Below are 21,346 nucleotides of genomic sequence, written 5' to 3'. Positions count from 1 at the left end.
GTCGCGAGACGCGTTTGGGCTTTGATGGACCAACCCCACTACCTGCGATACACCCAACTGACGGGCCAACATCAACCGCAGCTCGACTCGACATGACGTCGACAAACTCGCACCGAGCGGCAGCCTAGTGTCGGATAGATACCATTCGAACGAAGATCCAAGAGTGAGGAGCGCGCCGATCTGCAGCAACACGGTCGAGCCATATCCAACCGCCCGACCTCAGGCTCGTCGGCACCTGGCTGTCCATGTGTCGTTACGAGCTTCTCGGGTCGTTCATTCTTATCGCACATGACATTGCCGACTACATTCGATTGACCAGACGAAGAAGAAGGTCCGTGAAGCAAAGCTTCGCGGCTACGAGCTTTGCTAACAAAATCCATAGGCAGCTTCCTGCCGAACCAGAATGCTCCACGAGATCCTTCTCTCCCTCTCGGGGCATCCGTCCCCTCTCCTCCGATCCACCGACGACCAGTCATACATCAAGGCAGGAATCAGCCCACCAGAGCGCCAGCTGCTAGCTTCCGCCGCCCACCTGAGCGATCTACACGTCAGGTTGCTCACGTATACGTCGCAAATATCGTCCTCGCACCCGTCGGCGATATGCCGCGCCGTTGCCGCCGCCGTCTCGTCGGTCCACCTCGCAGCATTCCAGCGCAAGGTGCTCGAGGTGGAAGCAAGCATACTGAAGGATGACCCGGAGCTCGTTGGCGCATACAACATTGTTCCGCTGACCGCCGTGATGGGCGAGTTCAAACAATGGACGAGAAGAATGGAGTGGCTCTGGGAGGTGGTGCAGTACATGCTGGCGCGAGAAGAGGACGGTGCGGTGTGTCAAGGAGCGGAACTGATCAACCGACTTCGAAGAGAGCTGCAGAGCGGCTACCAGGATGTGGCAGACACGGCACTGAGCCTGGTCACCATGGCGGAGACGGCCTGGCTAAAGCAAGTGTCAGCGTGGGTTCTCTACGGCAGACTACCAGATCTTGGAGGCGACGACTTTTTCGTGCAAAAATCGCCATCCGGCGAAGAGGTAACTGCACTCCCCCGCCTCGGCATCGGAGTCGAGCTAACTTCGGACAGGACTTTGCACTTATACGTGAGCGCCTCCCGTCCTTTGTAGCACCGACGACTGCATCATCCATGCTTTTCATCGGCAAGTCGCTCAACCATGTCCGTGTCATGGGCGACATGAATGCGGGTCTCGGTGGGCTGCGTCATGTGTCCTCGAAGCTCAACGAACTTGGAAGCTTGACCTTTCCGCTCAACGGTGTTACCTTTTCCCGCACAATAACCTCCATCCGCCTCTCACTCTCCGAAAACACTCTACAGAAGATCTTGCCTTTGGCCAGAGTCGTGGAGATGCTACAACTGTTTCGGGAATTTTTCCTCCTAGGCCGAGGCGAGTTTGCCTTGGCGTTGACGCACGAGGCGGATGAAAAAATACGGCATCGATGGCAAAGGGCCGGAAACCTCGCATATGAAAGGGATGATGGTCTGAAGAACGTGACGGTCAAAGACGGAGAAGTGGCAGCCGTCCTTAACAGGACCTGGGCTGTCCTGGCCTCGATGCAGGGGCAACATGCGGACGAGGACGAGTCACTCGAGTTGGCACGCGACGTGTTGCGGCTGCAGTTGACAAAGTCTAGACCTCCAGCATCAATGAGCAGCGGCAAGGGATTGGGCCCCGATGCAATCAAGCTGCTAGAAACCTCGCCATTCCGGAGCATGCTGTTTTCAGTACCTGCGGCCGTGTTCGCGGAGCTTCCGTCGCCCCTGGACATGGTCATCTCTCCTTCAGATCTTCAGATCTACTCCTGCATTAACTCATATCTACTGTCACTTCGACGCGTCCATATCCGGCTGACGGACTTGTGGAAAATCACTTCCTTACGACGTCATCATCCTGCACCTCCAGGGGCTGGCGAACATGCGACTCTGCTCCGACAGCGATGGTCGGCGCGATCTTTGGCTTTGCGGAGCTCTTGGACGACGGCGAGCGCCGCCATATTCTTCCTGGGTGAGACGGAAGCGTACCTGCAGACGGAAATCGTTGAGGGCATGTGGGAGACGTTTAGCTCTTGGTTGACGGGCGCTGATTCGCGGCGCGATGGGCCCAACGGCGCTCGATCTGAGGCCGCCACTCCTCGTGCGAATGTTCCAAGCACGATGGAAAGCGAAGACGAAGACTTCTTTCTCGCCGATTGGGACTCGGAGGGGCAAAGGCAGGCTACCAAGACGGCAAAAAAGCCGGCCCATGACCCGCAGACGTTGTCCGCCGCACACACTCTGTATTTGCGAACTCTTGTTCACAGATTGCTTCTCACCCAGCCATCCTTCACAGATCCGCTCTATACGCTACTTGTACATATTGATCGCCTCGTCGCCCATGTTCAGCGGCTGCACTCCATCTTCACGTCGATTGACCTGGAGACGGACGCGGGCGTGGTTGACGCATTTGTGGATCTGGAGCGCGAGGAACGCGAGGTCATGGGTCTCCTCCGCGGAGTAGAGGACAAGATCAGAAAGGGCATAGAAGGGGTGGTGGAGGCTCTGCGGAACCTGGAGAACAACTCCGACTTTCTAGCAGAGTGGGAGTCCCAGGGCACAATGACTGACGACGACGACATGAGCGACGGCCAGCGGTACGCGCCGGGGAGAATAGGCGGCGTGAACCGACTGCTGATGAAACTGGACTTTGGGAGCTGGCTGGGCAACAAGAATGATGGCTGGGCGTAATGGCTATGAGTGACGACGACGAGCAACACGCTTACGGAGTTGAGGTGTCGGGTATTCGGGTTCAGTCTACACAGACGGCTGGCGTTTGGAGCGTCAATTGTCACGGTAGTGGCCAGTTTTGGAATCTTGGCAGAGTGCACAAAGAAGTTAATTGCCAAGGAGGCTTTCCAGCTCCATGATTCTCGTGGCATACATTCGTGAAGTAGCAAACGCCGCAGTCCATGCCTAATCTGATGCCCATGCTTATGCTGTCCCCATGTCGTTGAATACACGTAGTCACAGCCGTTGAACGCCCCCTGAGACCCCCGAAGAACTGGAAATGATTGTAGCCAAAATTCGATTGGGAAAAACATTTGCAGTGAAATAGAAGCAGTGAAATAGAAATGCAAAAGGGAGATTATGATGGTAAAAATTCAAGTAGGAAAAGCCCATGTGCAGAGAATAATAATGCAGAGAGAAATTGTCATTTCTGTTGGCGCCGGCTTCGTCTCATCCTTCCGACGGCAAGCGCCACGGTCGTAACAGGTGGTAGTGGGTGACTTGGGGCACAAGTGTCGGCCCGAACTGTCGAACTTTATCAATCAATCAATCAATACACGGCGACGGTGCGCCCCAGGCGCAGCGGGCTGTGCGAGTGTTGCCCCGACGAGCGGCGGGAGAAGAAGCCCCGGAGGCCGGGTCGGCGGGCCGCATCGTCGTATCCGTCCGCATCGGCGGGGCCGGAGCCGAAGTGGGGCGTGGTCGGACTCGGGGGGAGGAGATACGGGGCGACGGGCGTGGTGGGCATCTTCTTCTTCTTGATGCTGGCGGGCCAGCGCTCACGAATGGAATCGTCCACCAGGGCGATGAGTCCGGTTGCCACTATGACGCTGTGGAAGTGACTTTGTCAGCGGACATTTTCCATGCAATCAAATCCATCATGATGCTTGCAAGCAAGGTAAGTAAGGTGTAAGAGGAGATACGCACTCGGCGACGTCGGTCACGGCATCGACGACGGACGGGTCGCTGATCCACATGTAGCACGGGGGCACCCACCCGCCGGCGCGGTCCTCGGCAAAGACCTGCGTCGGGGTGCGCACCTCGGGGACGATGTGCGCGACGGTGGTGCTGGTGGCGGCGGAGGAGGAGGAGGCGCTTCCCCCGTCGCGGACGAGGTGGAACGAGACGGTGCCGAGGGAGCGGTCCACGGCCCGGCGCCAGGCGTACCGGTGGCCCCACCACTCGAACTCGTACGCCTTGGTCGCTCCTCCGCCGCCGATGGATGAGGAGTGTCGCCGGCGCGAGACGTCGACGCGTGCGTAGTTGCTGAACTCGAGCTTGACGGTGTCGGTGGGGACGAGGACCTGCGGCGGCGGGGGCGGGCGAGCGGCGGCCGCCGTGCCGGAGAGCAGCAGCGCGTTGCCGGCCAGGGAGGCGGACGACGAGGTCGACCCGCGGCGGCGGCTCCAGCACGACGACGAGACCGTGGTGTGGGCCGTCACGGTGCTGCCGCCGGCGCCGGCGCCTGTGGAGGGCCGGCGCGCAAAGCCGAGCGAGTTGCGCGGCGAACAAGACGTGGTGGTCGAAGCGTCGTTGGCGGCGCCAGATGACGAGGATGAAGACGAGGATGAGCGGCGGAAGGGGCTCTTGACGGAGCGTAGGGCGCGATGCAGAGTGTGGCTGGCGGATGAGGCGATGCCACCGCCACCACACCCACCACCAATACTGCTGCTGCCCGCGGGCGCGTACGCGCGCTTGGAGAAGCACACCTCGCGGCCCGAGTCGCGGCAGTAGCGGCGCAGCGAAAAGTCGCGCCGCGCGAGGTCGTGCATGCGCAGGTGGAAGAGCTGCACGGTGGCGGCGGGTCTCCTGCGGGCGCCGAGGAGGACGGGGCCGGCGGACGCGACCGGCGACGACGATGATGATGCCCCTCCGAACGGAGCCACGACGGTCTCGACGCGCAGGTTCATGTTGCCGTCGGCGGTGGCGTCGTCGTGGCGGATGGCGAGGCGGTCCAGCGAGGGGAACAGCCGGGCAAAGGTGACGGGGTCCGAGGGGCGGAGGGACGGGTCGAACGGGGCGAGGGTGCGGTAGGGCGGCAGGACGGTCGGGATGGAGGCGTCGGCCGGGGATGGGAGGTGTACGCTGCTGGGGGCGGCGCGGTGGCCGCAGTCGTGGTCGGGGGAGGAAGAGAGGCTGCTGAGGGGCTCCGGCTCCGGCTCCGGCTCGGCGGCGTCGGAGAGGAGCGAGTCGTACGTGGCGACGGAGGAGAGGGAGGCGGAGGCGGGCGAGGGCGGGAAGAAGGTGATTGTGGGTGTAGGGGGTAGTGCCGGTTCCCTATCGAGCTCCTCGTCGCGGGAATCATATCGTTTTCGTTCTTGTTCTTGTTGCTGTTGTTGGTGATGATGTCGTTGCTTGGTGTCCCTTCTCCTCGGCTGCTCGTGGCGCGTGCTGCGCGATCTGGGAGACGACTTGTAGAGGGACGTTGGGGCTGTGGAGGGCGTGGATTCGTACGAAGCGGCAGCGGAGGAGGAAGAAGAAGAGGAGGAGGAGGCGAGTGACGAGTCAGAGAGGGCAGATGATGCGTAGTAGGAGGACGCCATGGGCGGCGGGGCGACGGCGTCGCTGCTCGACGGCATGTGCTCTATTATGCGAACCCTGGTAGGCATGGCGCCGGCCGGGGGGGGGACAACAAAAAAGGCTGTGGTGGGACGGGCGGTAGTAATAATTGTTGATGGTCGAGGTGGTGGTGGTGGTGGTGCGGATCACCCACCCGTGTAAGTGAGGTGAGGTGAGGTGAGGTTCTCGGTGAGGAGCGGCGAGGCAAGGTGTGGAGAACAATGGATGTTGTTGGGGCCTCGCTCGGGGCGCACAATGGCAGACGAGCTGTCGGTATATAGTAAGATGATGCAAGGGGATCGAATCTCGAAATAAAATAAGATATAAAAATGTAAAAACAGAAGGACAAAGGATTGAAGAATGGCGCAACGCTGCATGTGTATTTTAGATGGGGGAGGGGGTGGACGAGATCTGCGTCATGATATACCCGCAGGGGGGGAGGCTTGAGAGGGAGGTTGGGCAGAGGGAGGGCCCATTCTACGTGCTGCTGCACTGCACTGCACTGCACTGCACTGCACGACACGACACGACACATGCACATGGACGGCGTTACGAGGTACAGTCCGCATGGTGCCAGTATCGTCCGTTGTTACGGACGGAGGGATGGGGATACCTTGCGCACCCACACCCACACACCCACACACGCAGAGCAACTCTCTCTCACTGCAGCACTTTGCAGCATGTGCATGTTTCCCCACAGATGGGAGGGGAAGAGGGACTAAGGAGAAACAACGGCCAGCCAGCCGTGCGTGCGTGCGTGTGGCTCGCCTCGTCTGCTACCATGTGTGTGTGCAGAAACACCACGCAACAACAACTGGAACCTACACACCCCTTAGGCCTGCCAGGCCCGTCGACGAGGCGAGGCGTGGCTGTCCCTGCCCAACCAACAACACCTGTTATCTGGGGAGGGGTATACTGTACGTCGGTCGGCTGGTTGGACACTGCGGGAGCTCTCTCGGCTTGGCCACGATGGGCGAAACCGATGACAGACAAAGTACCAGCGTGACTTTTGTACCGCTGCTGCAATGTTGCTGCGCCGCTTTTTTTTTTTCGTCTCGCATATGCCTAAGTAGTTACGTAGTAGATACTTTTGGCCCCGCGGTTGCGTTGGGGGCGCTGAGCGAGCGAGCGAGCAGTAGGGCGCGGGACGCGGGCCGGGCAGACAGACAGACAGACGAGTGGACAAGCGTGTGTCTCTTCCTCCTGCCTGTCCATCGCATCTCTCTCTCTCTCTCCCTCTCTGTCAGGCAACACACGTAACCGCCGCCGCCGCCATCACATTGCACGGAACAAAGTGCACACATTCACCAAGCAGCAACAGCATCACCACCCCGAGGAACACGTACAGAGGGTGTAGACGGGCCCGCCTGGTCAGGGGCGTGTGTGTTTTGTTGTCGTGTGTGTGTGTGGCTGAGGGAGCGACAGTGCAGTTCCTCGTACATGCGCACCAGACGAACAGTGCTGTGCAAAGTAGTACCTCGTACTTTCGCACATACGTGTTTGATGGCTTGCCCATCGCAACAAGGAATGCCGAGGCGAGGCGAGGCGAGGCGAGACAGCGAAGCCACTTGATGATGAGGATGGCTTACATGCAACAAACAGCGCCTGGAGGGGTTCCCCCGTCCCGAAAAGAAGGCGTCCAAAAATAAGCAGAAGGGAACTCCCCGGCAACAACACACGGCCGCCTGTCATCTGGAAGGATTCCATCCTGTCCGTCCGCACTGCGCAGCATGCCCATTCGGCATCCTTGGACGTGCTGCACCACCACCATCGTATGTTGTCTTGCACAACGCGACTGACCGTTGTGTACAACCCCAAGAGGCCTTTGGTAGCGATAGTCTGTGCCACTAACCTACCCAGCTTGGAGCCCCCCCTCCCCCTCCCAATTACGTCTGGTGTCTTCACGAAGCCGACCCTTGTGCCGGGTATGCGGACAGTAGTTGGGTGCTACAAAATATGCGCGACTTGAGTCGTCATTTCTGTTCCAAAAAAAAAAACCCCCCAAGTACGTAGGAAGTATTCCCTATAATGAGTCAGTGATCCCCGACCCATCAGACGAGGCACGCGCGTACTTCGTATGGTGTGATGGAGGGGCGTTGGACAGGCCACTTTTCGTTGCTCTACTTCACCGCCTGTGCCTTGGTTTGGCTTGAAGCCCAGCTACCAAGTAAATATACAACCAGCCAAGCCGGGAGCAGTCGGCTTCTCCTTCCCCTCTTCTACTAGAATCCCCTTTTCAACCCTTGTAAAACAGCGCAAGACAGACGATTCCGATTTCTTCCTCTACTCGTTGGGCCCAACGACGTGACCCGAAACCAACAAGAGACTGCAAGTCGTCTGTCTGTCTGTCTGTCTGTCTGTCTGTCTGTCTGTCTGTCTGTCTGTCTGTCTGTCTGTCTGTCTGTCTGTGTATTGCGCGCGCTGTGCCAAAGGAGGCAAACCCGGTCAAATGGTCGACGGATGGCTGTGCGTCGCTCGCTTTTCTCCGGGCGGATGAAGAGTCCCGAAGCGGTATATCGGTCAGAACTTGGGCAGGTGGGTGGCTCTTGCCCAGGCCTGGATCGACGACGACGACGATGGCGGCGGCGGCTGGAACAGTGATGGATGCTTGCCCGGTTGGATGCAGACGGGCCGAGCCTGAAGAAGGGGCGGCGGGCGGGGGAGCTGGAGAGCTAGGTGCTCATGCAGGCCTCTCCCGAGCTTGGGGCGCCTGAAGGTGAGCTGGAGTCCTTCCATCCCCTGGAGCCACATCAGCAGGGGCGTTGGGGGGTGCCTGCTCGGGCTGGCTGATGGAACTGCCTGCCCTGGAGGCCCGTTCCGTCTCCAGCCAGGGCCTCCCAGCAGTGGCGGCGGTTCCGACGCCCAGTGGCGCCACCGTTCATCCATCCCGTCCCTCCAACGGATCGATCATTGCCTCCTCCAGGGCACCTCTCAGCAGTTCAGGCGTCGACGCCCAGCATCGTCACAAGGGTTCGGGTCCAAGACAAACACGCAGCCCGGTGGCACCGTCTCGCTCCCGACGCTAGTAACTCACCTGTACGATTCTCGGTGGCCTTTTCTTGCGTCCTTGAGGGGTGACATGACGTCGCGAGCGCACGGGCAGTAACAGAGAAGAGCATGGGACAGAGCACAGGTGCGCCCTAACCCTACGTCCAGTGTAAGACAACCCTGGAACAAGGGGCGTTGCGGGGGACATGTGCGCGCTGACCATCATGCCTCTGCAATTCGGATGAGGCGCGCGCCCTCGCGCTTTGGTTCCGTAACTAACTTGTTTGGTACTTACCCCCGCCAGTGAAGACGGGACGATGGGAGGGGAGGAAGCCCTTCTCTTTTCCATCATCGCGTTGTTGATGCCCAACGCCGCCGCCCCGGCGCGCAAATCGGATCGACACACGCGCCGTCCGCCGCGTACATACATACTAGCTGGCTGGCTGACGATTTTCCTGCTGGTGTCTTGTTGTTGGTGCCCTTGCTGCATGAATCTACAACACGAGAGCCAGTGCTTAACCAAGTTGGTGACTGTACCAAGGTACGAAGTACAGTACGTCAAGGTAAAGTACTGCATCTGCAGCTGAGCGTGTTGATCCACCGGTCTGGCTGGGGTCAGTCATGGTAGCCATGATCATCCACCCTTATGGCGATCAGTCGTCGTCGTCGCACTGCGCCTCGCGCACATGCGCACCCCAAAGATGCGACACGATGCGATGCATGACGACGACGGCAGCCATGGAGGAAAGCCTGACGGCCAAGCGCCATAGACGGGGCTTCACGAGAAAGGGAATGGCTATGCAACATATCGCCCGCCCGCTTCCCCTCCTCGGTCTGGCGCCAAGTGCCTAGAAACAGGCAGCATGTCAACATGCATGGGCAGTGTCTGCGCACGTGTCACTTCCTTGCTGATGTCTACTGCTCCGCTCCGGGGCGCGGTTAAGACAGCGACGGCCGACGGACGACGTCACGGGTTCGGCCATGGCGTCGGCATCTCGACGCGGAGCGAGTTGGCGAGCGCGCGCGCCAGCCAGCCAGCCAGCCAGACCGTCACGGCAGCCAACTAATAAGGTTAGTGGAGTAGTCTCCTACATAAGTATGTCTTTCTTGTCTTGGGGCTCTTGTTCATCCGACGACCCCGGAGAGAGACACTCTCGGCTCTCCTCATCGTACGCCTCATCCGGCGGAGCGACACAGACAGAGGAAGACGCGACTGGCATCCTATCGGACGGACCATGTCGCCGTGACCCCGTCAACTCGCCCAGAGCCAGGCAGGCAGGCAGGCAGGCAGGCAGGCAGGCTGCACTGACTGACCTACTACCAGATGGTCCCTCTCACGGCCTTAGGGGAAAATTACTCGGCAATTATTCATACGAGTATACTCTATGGGTAGGCTGTTATAATGAATAAATGAATGAGGCTGCTCTGCTCAGGCCGGGGGAAACCATCTCCGTGAGCTTGCTTCCCCTCCTCCCTGCGAATCGAAGCTCTTTCGAAGGCCGTACTGTAACCAGACTAGCACTTCGTAGACATATTCATCCATCCATCCATCTGATGCCCGACGACCGACCGACCGACCGACTGACCGGGGGCCACGGCGTGTCAGTCGCTCATTCGCGCGGCCTCTGTGCTCCGGCTCGCCGCGGGGCCCTCCCCCTTCCTCCCCGCCGTCGACCTCCTGTTGCTCCGATGCTGGGGCTCTCCAACAATCTCTCCTGCTGCTCGCCTCGTCTGGCTGCTCCCATCCAGGTCCTCGGGATTTGCGCTTTGCCCTTCAACTCCCCATCACGCCCCCACCCACCGCCCTCTTGCCAGCTCAGTCCCGTGTCCTGCCTTGCCCTCCGCCCCAGAGGGGGAAAGCATTTCCGCTGATCAGGCGAACATGGCCTATAATGAATGCCCTGTAATCATGCACACACATGCGTGGAAACCTCGTGTGCCCCTGTCGTGCCCCCGTGCCGTGTTGCTCTGCGACTGACGCTATACTTTTCTGCAACCGCGCGCACTCGCACACTTACACAGGCACACACGCATCCCCCAAGCGCACACTGCCGCACATGTACGTACGTATATAGGTATCATGGTACAGTGCTTACTTCGTATATCCAAAAGGCATGTACTACTGGATTGTGTGCCCAGAGCAACCAGAAAATTGACGAGACAGGGAAAGAAAAAAAAAACCTCAGAAGAAAGGGGGGGATATACCTTTACCTACCTTCCCATGATATCCCCGCCCCAGTTTGCCGTGCGGGTTTTACATATGACGGGCTCTGTAGTACGTAGTAGATTGGCGAAGCTGCAAGCAACTGCTCATGTTGGCTTGCGCGTTGACGACTGGAGGTGATGGTGCCGGTGGGTGGGTGGTGTGGGTGGTCTGCGCACGCCGCCTACTTAGGAACGTTTGACAGACGATTTCACCATCGACGGTTACAACTGCTGTTTCTAGACCGAGGTACGGGACCACCTCGCCATACGTACGGACGAGCGGATGAAAGGACATTCAATGTACATTGTTCTCCAACATGTACTTACAGTATCTTTGATAAGCACTGCAAACATACATACCTCATAATGCCCCGTTGCTTCGTGTCCTTCCATGTACGGGGAAATGCTAATGCCAACTACCTGTACTTTGCACCAACCTCTCATCATCAATGCTCTGTTGGAGGCACATCCAACTACCTACCTTCGTACCGCATACCTAATACCAGGTACCCAACTGCACCACTCTTGAGGCCTGCTAATGCCTCTTATAAGCGACCTATCCATAACTTGTTTCTTCATCATCTCCTCATCTGCAATTAGCATCACTATCATCGCCATCGTCGTCATTCTTGTTCTCCTCCTTCCTCCTCGTTGATCCCGCCTCCTACATCGGCACGACACCATCACGCAACGCCCTCCCACGCATCATCCCACATCCCATCCCAAGAAGCTCTCCCTCCAACTCACCCACCCTCCCTCGCCCACACACACACATCTCCTCGCTCACCTCGCACCAACTCAACTCGACGCAACTCCGCTAAGTAGTACGCTACGCTACCCAACAGAAGACGATTACATATGCCCGACCCCCCAGTTCCGCTGCCACTCACCATCGAGCCGGGGACGGGAGAGCCGCCGCCCCTCCCCGTCTGCTCGTGAACATTAGCGAGCCAACACGGTCCCAGTGCCCTCCTCCAGCCCTCCTCCTCCTCCACCTCCTTCTTCTCAAATTCACACACACACACACACACACACACTTCTCTCTCTCTCTCCTCTCAGCCACCAGTGCCAATCAGCGCCGGCATCCTGATCGGCCCCAAGCCCCGTCCGGAGCAGCTCCTTGGACCGTCTTGCGGATGAGCGGCCGGCGCATCGCGGCATACCGCGGGACATCGTGCCATGACGCTACTGTAGGAGGACGAAACGAGAACCATTTTCTACGCAGTCACATTTTCTTGATGCCCAAACTCCAGGTGAGCCAGTCACCCCACTGACCCGGCAAGCCGCCTCTGTCATCCTCATCGGCAGCAGTACAGTGCTAGGGGCAGCACACGCAAGTCTGCAACGGCTCATAGTAAATGCACTACCAATGCTACGAGAGCACCAAGGTCTCTGAACGGCCACCGACTGCGTACAAACGACTCTCAATCAGCCCCTCTTGCAACCCGCCTGGTCAGTATGCTCACATGTCCGCCCATCCGACTACTCTGCCGCTCCTCAATGCCATGCCGCTGGCCACGAGGCTCCACTAAGGCTGGCTATTCCACCCGATCCAGCTCCGCGGTACCACCCGCCAGATCTTGACCTCGCCGCTTCGCAAGTCATCCAGTTTGAAGCTCTCCAGCTTCACCTTCTTGCTCTCTCGCCCCTGTTCCCACGCCCGTACTTTCTTCTTGGTCCCGTCCCATTCTGCCACCACACCAACATGATCGGGCTTGCCCACCTCGGCCGTGTACTTGGCGTGCATGGGTCCGTGCTTCCCCTGGAACTTTGCGTTGCGGATCGAGATGATGTCGCCCGGCCGGATCACGTCGTGCTGCTGCGTCGACGCATTGCCCATGTTGGCGTACACCAGCGCGCCGTAAGACCGTGAGCCCACTGGCCACAGCGCATCCCGGAGCGGTCGGAGGAGCTCCAGTACGAGCCCTTGAGGAGTCCCGTCGGCGACGACCGTATCCTTCTTCGCAGAGGCGGCGTCTGAAATCTGTCGCCCGAACCGGTCGTGAAATTCCTCCATCTGATCTTGCCGCAACGTGCGCGGCGGCGGCTCGTGCCGTTGCTCGAGCTCCACGTCAGACGGGTCCGACGGGTCGTATCGTATCGTGATGATCGTTTGGGAGTAGTCTTGGAAGAGAACAAAGATCTCCCGCGTAGTCACCGTCTTGGAACCCTGATTTGTCGTCGTCGTCTCTTCGCTCTCAAAGTGAATATCGCGACGTCCCTGCAGCACCGGCGGTACCTGGTTGGCTTGTTTCCACCATCCACTTTGCACGGCCAGGTCAATGTCATTGGCAATGAAGCCAGACTCCATAGAAGGCCGATGCATGTCCATGGATCTCCGGCCGCCAGTGCTTGTTCTTTGCACGTCCAACGATTGCCTGGCTTGGCCGCGGCTGCCGGGAGCAGCAGGAGGCGCCCTCCGGTCTGGGGCAGGCACGCCAGGTGCCACCCCAGCGAAGTAGGCGTCTTCCTCCTCGATCATTGGTGTCTTGTGACTGTAACTCGAAGCCGGGGCCGCGTAATTGTACGGGTCGTACTCATCGCTCTGGGCTGGGGCAGCCTCCTTCGGCGGTGGCGGTGGTGGAGGAGCCGCCCGTGGCATATCTACGGATCGCCGCTTGCTGCTTTCAGGCGCAGGGTGCGAAGGCACTGGAGGGGGAACGGCTCTCGGAGCTGACGCCGTCGGGATCGGAGGAGGCAGGACCGGCGGCGCATCTGCGATGGGAGACTGCAGTGTGTTGTCCTCCTGGCTGGAGTCACGCGCATGAGCTTTCAGGGCGTCCTTGTGGGGGACTGAGGAGGCAATGTCGGTGTCATAATCGCCCTCGTACTCGGTATTCTCCTCGTCCTCTTCCTCGCCAGCTTGAGGAGGGCGGGAAGGAACCGGCGGCGGAGCATGGGCGTCCAGGGTGGATTGTCGGCTCAAACCCCCGGGCGGGGGCGGAGGGGGCGGGCGGCTTTGCGACGGCGGAGGCACAGGAGCGGCCCCGGGGATCGGCGGCGGCGGCCGGCTATTGCGCTTACTCGCCGAGGTTGGTGGCGATGTGGGCGAGAACTCCTCGGGACGAGGAGACAATGGCGGCGACTGCACTCGCTGAGGTGGTAACGGTGGCGACCGCGCGGAGCTTATGGGAGTTTCCCTCTCGCGGTTGGCGCCAGAGAGTTCATCGTCAGACTCGGAACCCTCTGTGGGCGGCGCATCGGCGGGGGGAGGTGGCGGCGGCGGTCGAGCTGTTAAAGCATGTGAGCCTTGTGTTCTTTGACGAGGACAAACCCCACGACTCAACATACCCTCTGTCGGCACTGGAGGTGGTGCAGGGCGACCACCAGGGATCGGTGGCGGCCCGCTCGCGTCTCGCCGAGGAGCTATGCATCGGTTAATATCAAGCTCCTTGGTTTGCCGTCAGGGACACTCACCTTTCGGCTCGGAGACAGGCGCCGGTGTAGTCGCCTCTTCCTCGTCCTCTTCTGAATCTGCTTCGTCCGCAGCACGCGGTGGAACCGGTGGTGGGACAGCTCGGGCAGCTGGCGCGGGCTCGTCCTCGTCGACGGGACGCTTGTGTTCGCCAGAGGCTCGGGGTCCCATGCCCGGGAGCGCCATGGCCATGGGCGTGGGGATCGGGGGAGCAGCACGGGAAACATGACTCGTTTCTTCTCCCCCTTCGGCTTCGGGCCCTGGCTCAGCCTTGGGCGCCTTCTTCTTTGGTGGAGGAGCCATGCCCGGCATGGGGGCTCCAAACATGCCATGGAAGCCCATACCACCGCTCATCTTGGCCATTCGAGCGCGCAGCTCCTCTTTGCGCCGGACCTCGGGATCGACGTCTTCCTCCTCTTCCCCTTCTTCCTCAGCTTCTTCTCCTTCGACTACCTCTCCCTCTTCTGCGGCGGCGGTCGTCGTGGCTGTAGCGGTTGGCACACGGGACATGCGTCTTTGCACGCCATCGCTATCTTCGCGCTCAGTTGTATCGTCTTGGCCCTCGGTGGTATCACCTGCACCAGACATATCGGCCTCGTTGCCGTCGTGCACAGACTCAACGGCGGGCCCCTTGGAGGGCTTGCGTCGTGGCGGAGCGACACGCGGAGACTGCGGGTCGTCCGTAGACGTCCTCGGAGCAGACTCGAGAGTCTCTGCGCGTTCCAGTGTGGGTGAAGTGAGAACCTCTGCTGTATCCGCTGGCGCTTCTGCCTGCGTGGCAGGTTCGACGCGCTTCTTGGGCGGCGGCGGCTTCTTCGGCTTCTCTTTCTTGGCGGCAGCGTCGGCGTGTCGCTGAGCCTGTTCCATCTGCTGCTTTTGCAAAAGGGCAATGCGCTCCTTCAAGCTGGTGGGCTTTGGCTGGTCTTCTTCCTCGAAGGCTTCATGCTGTTCCGAGGGAACAAGGCCCGCCTTCTCCGCCTGTTCCAAGGTCTCCGCCTCCCTCTCCTTAATCTCGGGGTCTTCCTCTCGCTTGTATTGGGTCGTCGCGGGAGGTTCCCTCGGTGGTGGAACGTACGCGTTCCGGCTAGGGGGAGGGGCAACGAAGGGCTTCTTGATGAAGCCTCCACCCCCGCTCAGAGACCCCGGCTTGAAAGGGGCTATGGGCGGGGCGGCCGGTTTGTTGAACGCCGCGATGCGGTCCTTGAACGAGTTGCTCGCGGGCTTCTCCGCGGCGGGCGGCGGGGCAGCAGCCTTCGGCTTCGGCGCGGATGCCGCCGCCGTGGCGGCAGGAGTCGGTTGCTCCGTGGCTTTGCTGGCGGCGGAAGGGGGCGAGGGAGTCGGCGCCGGCTCAGGGGCCTTGACCGGTGCCGCTGCGGGGGCCACTGTCGAACGCTCAACAGGTGCGGCCTTGTGCACGGGTTCGTCGGCATCTTCGATCTCCGGCTCTTCGTGCTTAGGGATAGCCGGTTCCTCGTGTGCCGGCGCGTGGGCTACCGCTTCAACGGCCGGAGCCTGAGCAGCTTCGACATCCTTCTTGGTCCGCGTACGGGCGGGTCGCGGTGGAGCGGTAGGTTCGAACTTCTCGACAAAGTTCCGTGGGAAAATGCCCTCTTTCTTGACACCATGGTCATCGACGTACTCGCCGGCGTACCAGTCGTCGTCCTCCTCCTCGGTAACGGTGATGACCTGGCCGAGGGGGAAGTTGAGGTCGTCCTCGTGCGGCGACGAGTACTCGTAGACGGCCTTGACCCGGAAGGGCACGGCCATGACGGGCGGTGGCTTCGTTTCGCTGTGTTGTGATGCTGCGACACGGCCAGACGGACAGCCCTGTAGCACGTCTGTCGCGGCGAGATGCGTGAGACGTTTTCGCTTCCCGTCCGTCGCAGAAGGGGGGAGGCGGAAAGGCAGGTCGATTCGGTATTACGCGGGTGGGTCGACGTGCAGAAGCGAGGAGGCGGAGGGGCAGGCCTGCTTGCTTGGAAGGCTGCCCAAGGGGAAAGGACCCTCTGGAGCTCTGAAAGAGGAGGGCTTCGTCAGCCTGGGGGAAGCGGGGACGGGGGGGTCGGGCGGCGCGGGTCTGATGCAGGCCTGCAGTCCAACGGGGGCAAAATAGCTGGTACCTTTGGACACGCGGAGGAAGGGGTTGAAGGCGGCGACGATGAATTACAGCATGCGTTCGAGGGAAATGCAGGCGCGCAGTCTGGCGAACGGCGCTGCGGTAGGTGGGATGGATGGATGCAAGAGGAGCAGACGCGGCGCAGGTGCGGGCAGTGAGGCGTAGCGTCGTGGCATCGACGGAGCTTGGAGCAGGAGAGGTCGAGGAGGCGTCGTGGTGTCGGGTGGGTTCCAGGCCAGTCGGGGGGGAGTGTTGGGCTGGGTTCCAGTTGGCTGCAGCAGCCGGCCAGCGAGCGAGCAGCGTACCTACTAGGTAGGTAAGGTAGTGGAGAGAGCCTGTGGCGGGGGGAAGGGGGGGTCGGTCGCCGGAGGGGGGAGGCAAACGACGTCAGCGGTCGGGCGGCGGGTGGGAGGACAATTGAATGACGATGGGACGAGACGTCCGTCGACTGACGCAACTGGGCACGCCAGTAGAGGAGGAGGACGCCGTGAATCTGCCCAGCTCGTCCCTGTGTTAACTACGAACCTAACTGTGCTGTGCGTTGCGGTGCCGTCGATGACGGATGAGCTGGATGCGAGGCCAACGGGCGCTGCGCTCGATGGCGATGTCACGATACGGCGGCAAAGCGAATTCGCAAATCTATCGTGTTCGTGTCGAGACAATGGCTGCCGCGTCTTGTCTTCGTACACACACACACAACATCCTTCTGAGACGTGGCGAGACGACCCCATCGACTCCAACTTGCGCCGCCGCTAGGTGATGCAATGCCCGCCCCAGCAACAGCCCACCTCATCATTGAACGGATGGAACAGCTCGCCCCCTCCCTCCCCCTCTCCTTCAGCACCTGACGCGCAACCGGGGCGACTGCCGCAGTGGCTGCTCGTGTTGCCATCCTTCATTCATCAGATGGATGCCCATGGCATTCCGTCCCGTCCATGAGGTAAGTGGTCGGAGCTGCCGGGACGCCAGGTCAGTCAGTGGCTTAAGTTGGAGCTCGTGCCGACGTCGCCGCCCGCCAATGGCCGACGAAGTGCGGTGGCGGCCAGAACGCCGTCCACGGCTTAGTAGGTGAGTGTGAGCCTGTGTGTGAAGCAACCCCGCCCGCCCTGCCCGAAGCCGCGCACAACTGGACCCTGACGTGAGCTGCGCTACCCGCAGCTTGAAGCTAACGGGAGGTAATGAGGTATAGATGGTGTGTGGGCTTCGATTTTTAGTGGGGTCTTCGTTGCGTTTCCATCCCAAAGCCGTTTGTCAACAGTCTCTGCCAAAGCTCTCCCAACGGCACGACTCTTCTTTAACCGTTTTACACCTCGCGGAGAAAACATTTTTCGCCGTCGAGAACTCCTACACTGCACGCCTGACTTCGCGGATCGGTTGGCATCATAGTTACAGCCCTTGTAGATGCGAGGCTAGGAGCAAAAGGCCACCCCCCAGGCCGCGAAAAACGCAACGGCAACCTCTCCAACGCCACCATGGATCTCGACGACATAGACGACAACATCGAAAGAACCATCAAGGGCACCGTCCAGAAGCGCAACGCGGCGCCGCTGCCCTCGCCCGAGGAGGCCCGCAAGATAGCCATCCACCATGCGACGCTCCTCCAGCACAGGAAGGATCTGGAGGCCCGGATCCTCGACAGCATCATCGAGCTCTCCGAGTACCCTCGCGACCGGTCCCCTCAGTATTCGGCCGCCAGCCCCGCGCCCGCAGACGCCGAGGCCTACAAGCAGCAGGTCCGTCTCTTCCAGCCGTCGGATCACAAGGACCTCGTCGAGGAGCGCAACGTGAACGGACTGTGCGGCTACACGCTGTGTCCCAAGCCGCACCGCGATACCGGTCCGGGGGGGAAGTGGACGATACGCGGCGGCGCGATCCTCGAGCGCAAGAATATTGAGATGTGGTGCTCGGAGCAGTGCACCAAACGCGCCATGTACGTGCAGGTGCAACTGAGCGAGACTGCGGCCTGGGAGAGAGTTGGCAACGAAAAGATCCGCATCGACTTGCTCGACGAGCCCAAGTCGAGCGGCGGGAGCCAGGATGCCGAGACGCAGGAGACACCAGCGCCTCGATCCAGAGATCCAGTAAACACAGTCCGCGAGGCAACAGCGTTGGCCCTCGAACGGGGTGAAAAGATGCCCGTGCCCGGTTCCGACAGGGTCAAGGTCGACATCCAAGAGAGAGAGACCAAACCTCCAAGGGACACGGCCATCCAGGGCGATAAGAACAGCCACCTCAGCGTCGAGGGCTACGTCAGCCGGCTACCCTTTCGACCCAAGCCACAGTCTTGATCATCTACTGCTACGTGTACTTGTCTACGGTGCGTAGGAATTGGCGTTCGTTGGAAAGGGCATAATCCGGAGTTTGGCTTTCAAAAAGGCATGTGGCATGCGCGAGATAGGCTGCATATACCCTGGAGTAAATGGACAGGCCACTGTGGCCAATAATGGGTCAAGACTTCTGTCCGTGAAGTCCGATCAAACGAGACATTCGCATTGGCAATGCACTTGAGCGGCTGGGCTCGAGTATCTTGGCGATCAAGCGTCATCTCCAGAGATATCTGGAGAATCGGCGACACCTTGTGGGGAAGGAAGATCTTTCTTTGAGATCTAAGCACTCACTACCGTCCAGAGACGCCAAGTCGCAGAAACCCTGTAAAATGCTAACCCAACAACCCACAAGAATTCGCTTTTTAGTCGCGGGGGCGACGGTCGCCGAACCGGCGGGGACCACGCTCGAGAACCTGGGTCTGGGTGACGGCAACGACGTTGACGGGGATAGAGTCGAACTAGAGTCGTGGGTGTTAGCAGAACTGCCCTGGATCGTATCACTCCCGGGAGGGATTTCACATACGCCGAGGTGCTTGAGCAGATCCTTGGTCTCGCCGTCGACGTCCAGCTGGCCATTCTCCGAGTTCTGGGTGAAGTCCAGAGCGGAGACCTCGGGGACGTACTGGTCCTTGCGCTCACGTTCCTCCTCCTGAAGCTTGAAGGAGATACCACGGACCGGGCCGCGCTGGATACGCTTCATCAAGTGCGTGGTGTAGCCAGCAATCTGTGCAAAGAGGAAGATTTCAGTCAGCAATTCCGTGTTTTGATTTTCGCTGGGCCGCTGCTGTTTGTCGCGGACCGGGCTCGAGCAAGTCTCGGCGTTGCGTGCTAACCTTGTTGCGCAGGCGCTTGGAGGCAATGATGGCGATCTCATCGCAGATGCGCTTGTTGGTCTCGAAGTCGAGGGTCAGGCGGGGGTAGTACCGCTCGATGATGACCTTGGCGGACTTCTTGACGGTCTTGGTGCGAACGCGACCCATTTTGGCGGTATTGGACTGGTGATTGTCGGTAGGCGAATGGGTTGTTGGAGAGTCGCTCGTGAGATCCGGCCAGCCAGGAAAAATGGTGGTTTGCCACAGTAGTGGGGAATTGGCAATTAGGGCTTGCGAAAAGTTGCTCACGGGACTAGTCACATGATGTGCTTTCGCCAATCAGTGGAGGCAATGGTGGAGTGTTCGCTTACGTAATATTCTCGGAGGAATGCTCCGAGCGCATCGCCTGCTGCCACAAGACGCCCATCATCTATACTGTACGGAGTACAGTTGTCATGATTTGGTTGATTCTACTTGTACAGGGATTTTAGTACACGACGCGGCTGCACGCCGTCGATATACAATGATTCGTAGTCCTGCACCTGCTGTTGCAAGAATGCTCGTCTCAGGCCAATTGCCTTTGGCTATCCGGGCGCATCATCCTACTGCTCCACCGGCTTTGAGCCTTCCAGGATCTCATCCGCGACTCGCTTCATCCGCATCTCACCAAACTTATCGTCGAATTCACCAGTCTTATCGTCAGATTCACCAGTCTTATCGTCAGATTCTTGAGCTTGCTGACTGGTAGCAACTGGCTTAGTCGAGCCGTCGTGGTAGATGCTGGACACGCCCTTGTTCTCCTTGGCGATGACCTGCGCCTCGGCATGGGTCTCGCGGAGATGCAGCACAACCTTTCCACTGGGGTCGATACTGGCAGTCTGTGGCTCAATGTACACCTTGGCTCCTCCAAAGGTCCGAGTATCGAGGTGCATGATGCCACTGAGCATCTCCTTGTTGGCCATGGTGCGTCCTCTGCCGTGTCGGAGATTGAACTCATTGTCGCCAGATGGCGCGTCGGCGACGAAACCGCCAACACCGAGCTTAGCCGGAGAGGGACCAACTCTAGGGTACACCACGCGAGCCAGGACCGGCGTGCGCTTGGCTTGCGGACCATATACGGGGTGGTTTTCCATGAACGAGTTTGTCCGCAGATAGCTGATACCCGCCGAGGGGTGGCTTGGTGGCGGGCCCGACTTGCCGTATGGGCTCTCCGAGGCGGTACTGTCCTGTTTTAACCAGAAGGACTGGATGAAGCCGACGGGTTGTCCCAGAGGCGCCAGGTCCAGGAACTTTGAGACGAGCGCGTAAAGAGTGACTCGGTCGTTGCGCAGCGTCCGCAGGTAGTCTGTGAACTGCTCTCCTGTAATGTCCCTAGGCTCCACCTTGGGCGGCGCGGCCTTGCCTTGTTCCAGTGCCTGGTTGTTCTGTCGCGTCGTGATGTCTTCTGCAAGCTTGTCTTTGAGAACTGCCCGGAACTGAGTGCGTCTTGGTCGGACTTTCCTGTCCAAGTACTCGATGAAGTCGCCCTCCGTCATGCGGGCCAGCCACGGGCCCTGAAACTTCCATCTCCGGTCGTCCGCCCGGCTCCCCTGGAAATCGGTAAAGTCCATGTCGTCCTCAAACACCGACTTGGACCACAGGTCGGACCGTGATGAGCTCCTGCGATCACTTCCCTTGGGGACAGACATTGCGACTCGCAGCTCCTGGAACTTCTCGAGAGACAGGGAATGGTCGGCGGCGGACGCGAAATCGGTCACGCTTTCGACCGAGTCGACCTGCTTGATGCGGATCAGGGGCGTCGAGGTGGCCATTGTCGACTTGAGTGGGAATGGTCGCTTAAATCCCCAATCGCCCTTTTCACGCGACGACAGTGGCGATGTGATTGACTGGTGTTGCGGGTACTGTCTCGTCATCGTAGCCGACTTGAAGATGCCAATGTGTAGGTTCGTCGACGGGGGTTCGGGAAGAGGCTTGGGTACCGAGAACAGGCGCGATGTCCTCAGCAGAGCCCCTCCGGGGGAAACAGTGCGGCCCCCCATTGCGACGGTCGAGCTGTTGGGGAGGCGCAATGCTTTGGTGTTGTGGTCGGCAGCGCGGAGGAAGTACTCGTCGTCTGCGACGCGGCGAGGAAATTTCGAGGAGGGAGACG

The 21,346-nt window shown here is 59.9% G+C and overlaps 7 protein-coding genes across 7 annotated transcripts; 2 read left to right on the top strand and 5 right to left on the bottom strand.

Annotated features, from left to right (window-relative positions):
- The first annotated feature begins 40 nt into the window (after positions 1 to 40).
- On the top strand, positions 41 to 2,915 carry JDV02_003057 (uncharacterized protein). Its single transcript, XM_047984143.1, has 3 exons — positions 41 to 331; positions 383 to 1,030; positions 1,081 to 2,915. Exons 2-3 carry the CDS (start codon positions 404 to 406, stop codon positions 2,734 to 2,736), a joined length of 2,283 nt encoding a protein of 760 aa, XP_047840116.1. The 5' UTR covers positions 41 to 331; positions 383 to 403; the 3' UTR covers positions 2,737 to 2,915.
- JDV02_003056 (uncharacterized protein) lies at positions 2,867 to 5,766 on the bottom strand. The gene is made up of 2 exons (XM_047984142.1): positions 3,703 to 5,766; positions 2,867 to 3,605 (listed from the first exon to the last, which is right to left on the bottom strand). The coding sequence occupies exons 1-2, from the start codon at positions 5,382 to 5,384 to the stop codon at positions 3,326 to 3,328; spliced, it is 1,962 nt and encodes a 653-aa protein (XP_047840115.1). The 5' UTR covers positions 5,385 to 5,766; the 3' UTR covers positions 2,867 to 3,325.
- A 1,953-nt stretch (positions 5,767 to 7,719) lies between these two features.
- On the bottom strand, positions 7,720 to 8,220 carry JDV02_003055 (uncharacterized protein; the record flags this gene model as incomplete). Its single annotated transcript, XM_047984141.1, has 1 exon — positions 7,720 to 8,220. The coding sequence occupies one exon, from the start codon at positions 8,218 to 8,220 to the stop codon at positions 7,855 to 7,857; it is 366 nt and encodes a 121-aa protein (XP_047840114.1). The 3' UTR covers positions 7,720 to 7,854.
- Positions 8,221 to 11,861: 3,641 nt separating this feature from the next.
- BBC1 (assembly of actin patch protein) lies at positions 11,862 to 16,367 on the bottom strand. Its single transcript, XM_047984140.1, has 4 exons — positions 16,063 to 16,367; positions 13,945 to 15,956; positions 13,819 to 13,893; positions 11,862 to 13,758 (listed from the first exon to the last, which is right to left on the bottom strand). The coding sequence occupies exons 2-4, from the start codon at positions 15,707 to 15,709 to the stop codon at positions 12,056 to 12,058; spliced, it is 3,543 nt and encodes a 1,180-aa protein (XP_047840113.1). The 5' UTR covers positions 15,710 to 15,956; positions 16,063 to 16,367; the 3' UTR covers positions 11,862 to 12,055.
- Positions 16,368 to 17,530: 1,163 nt separating this feature from the next.
- Positions 17,531 to 18,346, top strand: JDV02_003053 (Protein-serine/threonine phosphatase; the record flags this gene model as incomplete). Its single annotated transcript, XM_047984139.1, has 1 exon — positions 17,531 to 18,346. One exon carries the CDS (start codon positions 17,531 to 17,533, stop codon positions 18,344 to 18,346), a length of 816 nt encoding a protein of 271 aa, XP_047840112.1.
- A 168-nt stretch (positions 18,347 to 18,514) lies between these two features.
- On the bottom strand, positions 18,515 to 19,417 carry RPS17B (40S ribosomal protein S17.e.B). The gene is made up of 3 exons (XM_047984138.1): positions 19,219 to 19,417; positions 18,909 to 19,109; positions 18,515 to 18,843 (listed from the first exon to the last, which is right to left on the bottom strand). The coding sequence occupies exons 1-3, from the start codon at positions 19,363 to 19,365 to the stop codon at positions 18,748 to 18,750; spliced, it is 444 nt and encodes a 147-aa protein (XP_047840111.1). The 5' UTR covers positions 19,366 to 19,417; the 3' UTR covers positions 18,515 to 18,747.
- A 224-nt stretch (positions 19,418 to 19,641) lies between these two features.
- Positions 19,642 to 21,315, bottom strand: JDV02_003051 (uncharacterized protein). The gene has a single exon (XM_047984137.1). The coding sequence runs from the start codon at positions 21,234 to 21,236 to the stop codon at positions 19,800 to 19,802; it is 1,437 nt and encodes a 478-aa protein (XP_047840110.1). The 5' UTR covers positions 21,237 to 21,315; the 3' UTR covers positions 19,642 to 19,799.
- Between the last annotated feature and the right edge of the window lie 31 nt (positions 21,316 to 21,346).

Source organism: Purpureocillium takamizusanense, chromosome 2 (assembly GCF_022605165.1).
Source record: "Purpureocillium takamizusanense chromosome 2, complete sequence".
Classification (NCBI taxonomy): domain Eukaryota; kingdom Fungi; phylum Ascomycota; class Sordariomycetes; order Hypocreales; family Ophiocordycipitaceae; genus Purpureocillium; species Purpureocillium takamizusanense.
Note: the sequence above shows the minus strand (reverse complement) of the source record. Positions and strands in the feature narration are given on the sequence as shown.

Coding starts and splice junctions, on each gene's coding strand:
- JDV02_003057 (XM_047984143.1), top strand. CDS start 404: ATGCTCCACGAGATCCTTCTCTCCCTCTCGGGGCATCCGTCCCCTCTC. Junction 1,031..1,080: donor AATCGCCATCCGGCGAAGAG/GTAACTGCACTC, acceptor AACTTCGGACAG/GACTTTGCACTTATACGTGA.
- JDV02_003056 (XM_047984142.1), bottom strand. CDS start 5,384: ATGCCTACCAGGGTTCGCATAATAGAGCACATGCCGTCGAGCAGCGAC. Junction 3,606..3,702: donor GCCGTGACCGACGTCGCCGA/GTGCGTATCTCC, acceptor TCACTTCCACAG/CGTCATAGTGGCAACCGGAC.
- BBC1 (XM_047984140.1), bottom strand. CDS start 15,709: ATGGCCGTGCCCTTCCGGGTCAAGGCCGTCTACGAGTACTCGTCGCCG. Junction 13,894..13,944: donor GCCTGTCTCCGAGCCGAAAG/GTGAGTGTCCCT, acceptor ACCGATGCATAG/CTCCTCGGCGAGACGCGAGC. Junction 13,759..13,818: donor ACCTCCAGTGCCGACAGAGG/GTATGTTGAGTC, acceptor ATGCTTTAACAG/CTCGACCGCCGCCGCCACCT.
- RPS17B (XM_047984138.1), bottom strand. CDS start 19,365: ATGGGTCGCGTTCGCACCAAGACCGTCAAGAAGTCCGCCAAGGTCATC. Junction 19,110..19,218: donor CCAAGCGCCTGCGCAACAAG/GTTAGCACGCAA, acceptor CTCTTTGCACAG/ATTGCTGGCTACACCACGCA. Junction 18,844..18,908: donor ATCTGCTCAAGCACCTCGGC/GTATGTGAAATC, acceptor CCACGACTCTAG/TTCGACTCTATCCCCGTCAA.
- JDV02_003051 (XM_047984137.1), bottom strand. CDS start 21,236: ATGGGGGGCCGCACTGTTTCCCCCGGAGGGGCTCTGCTGAGGACATCG.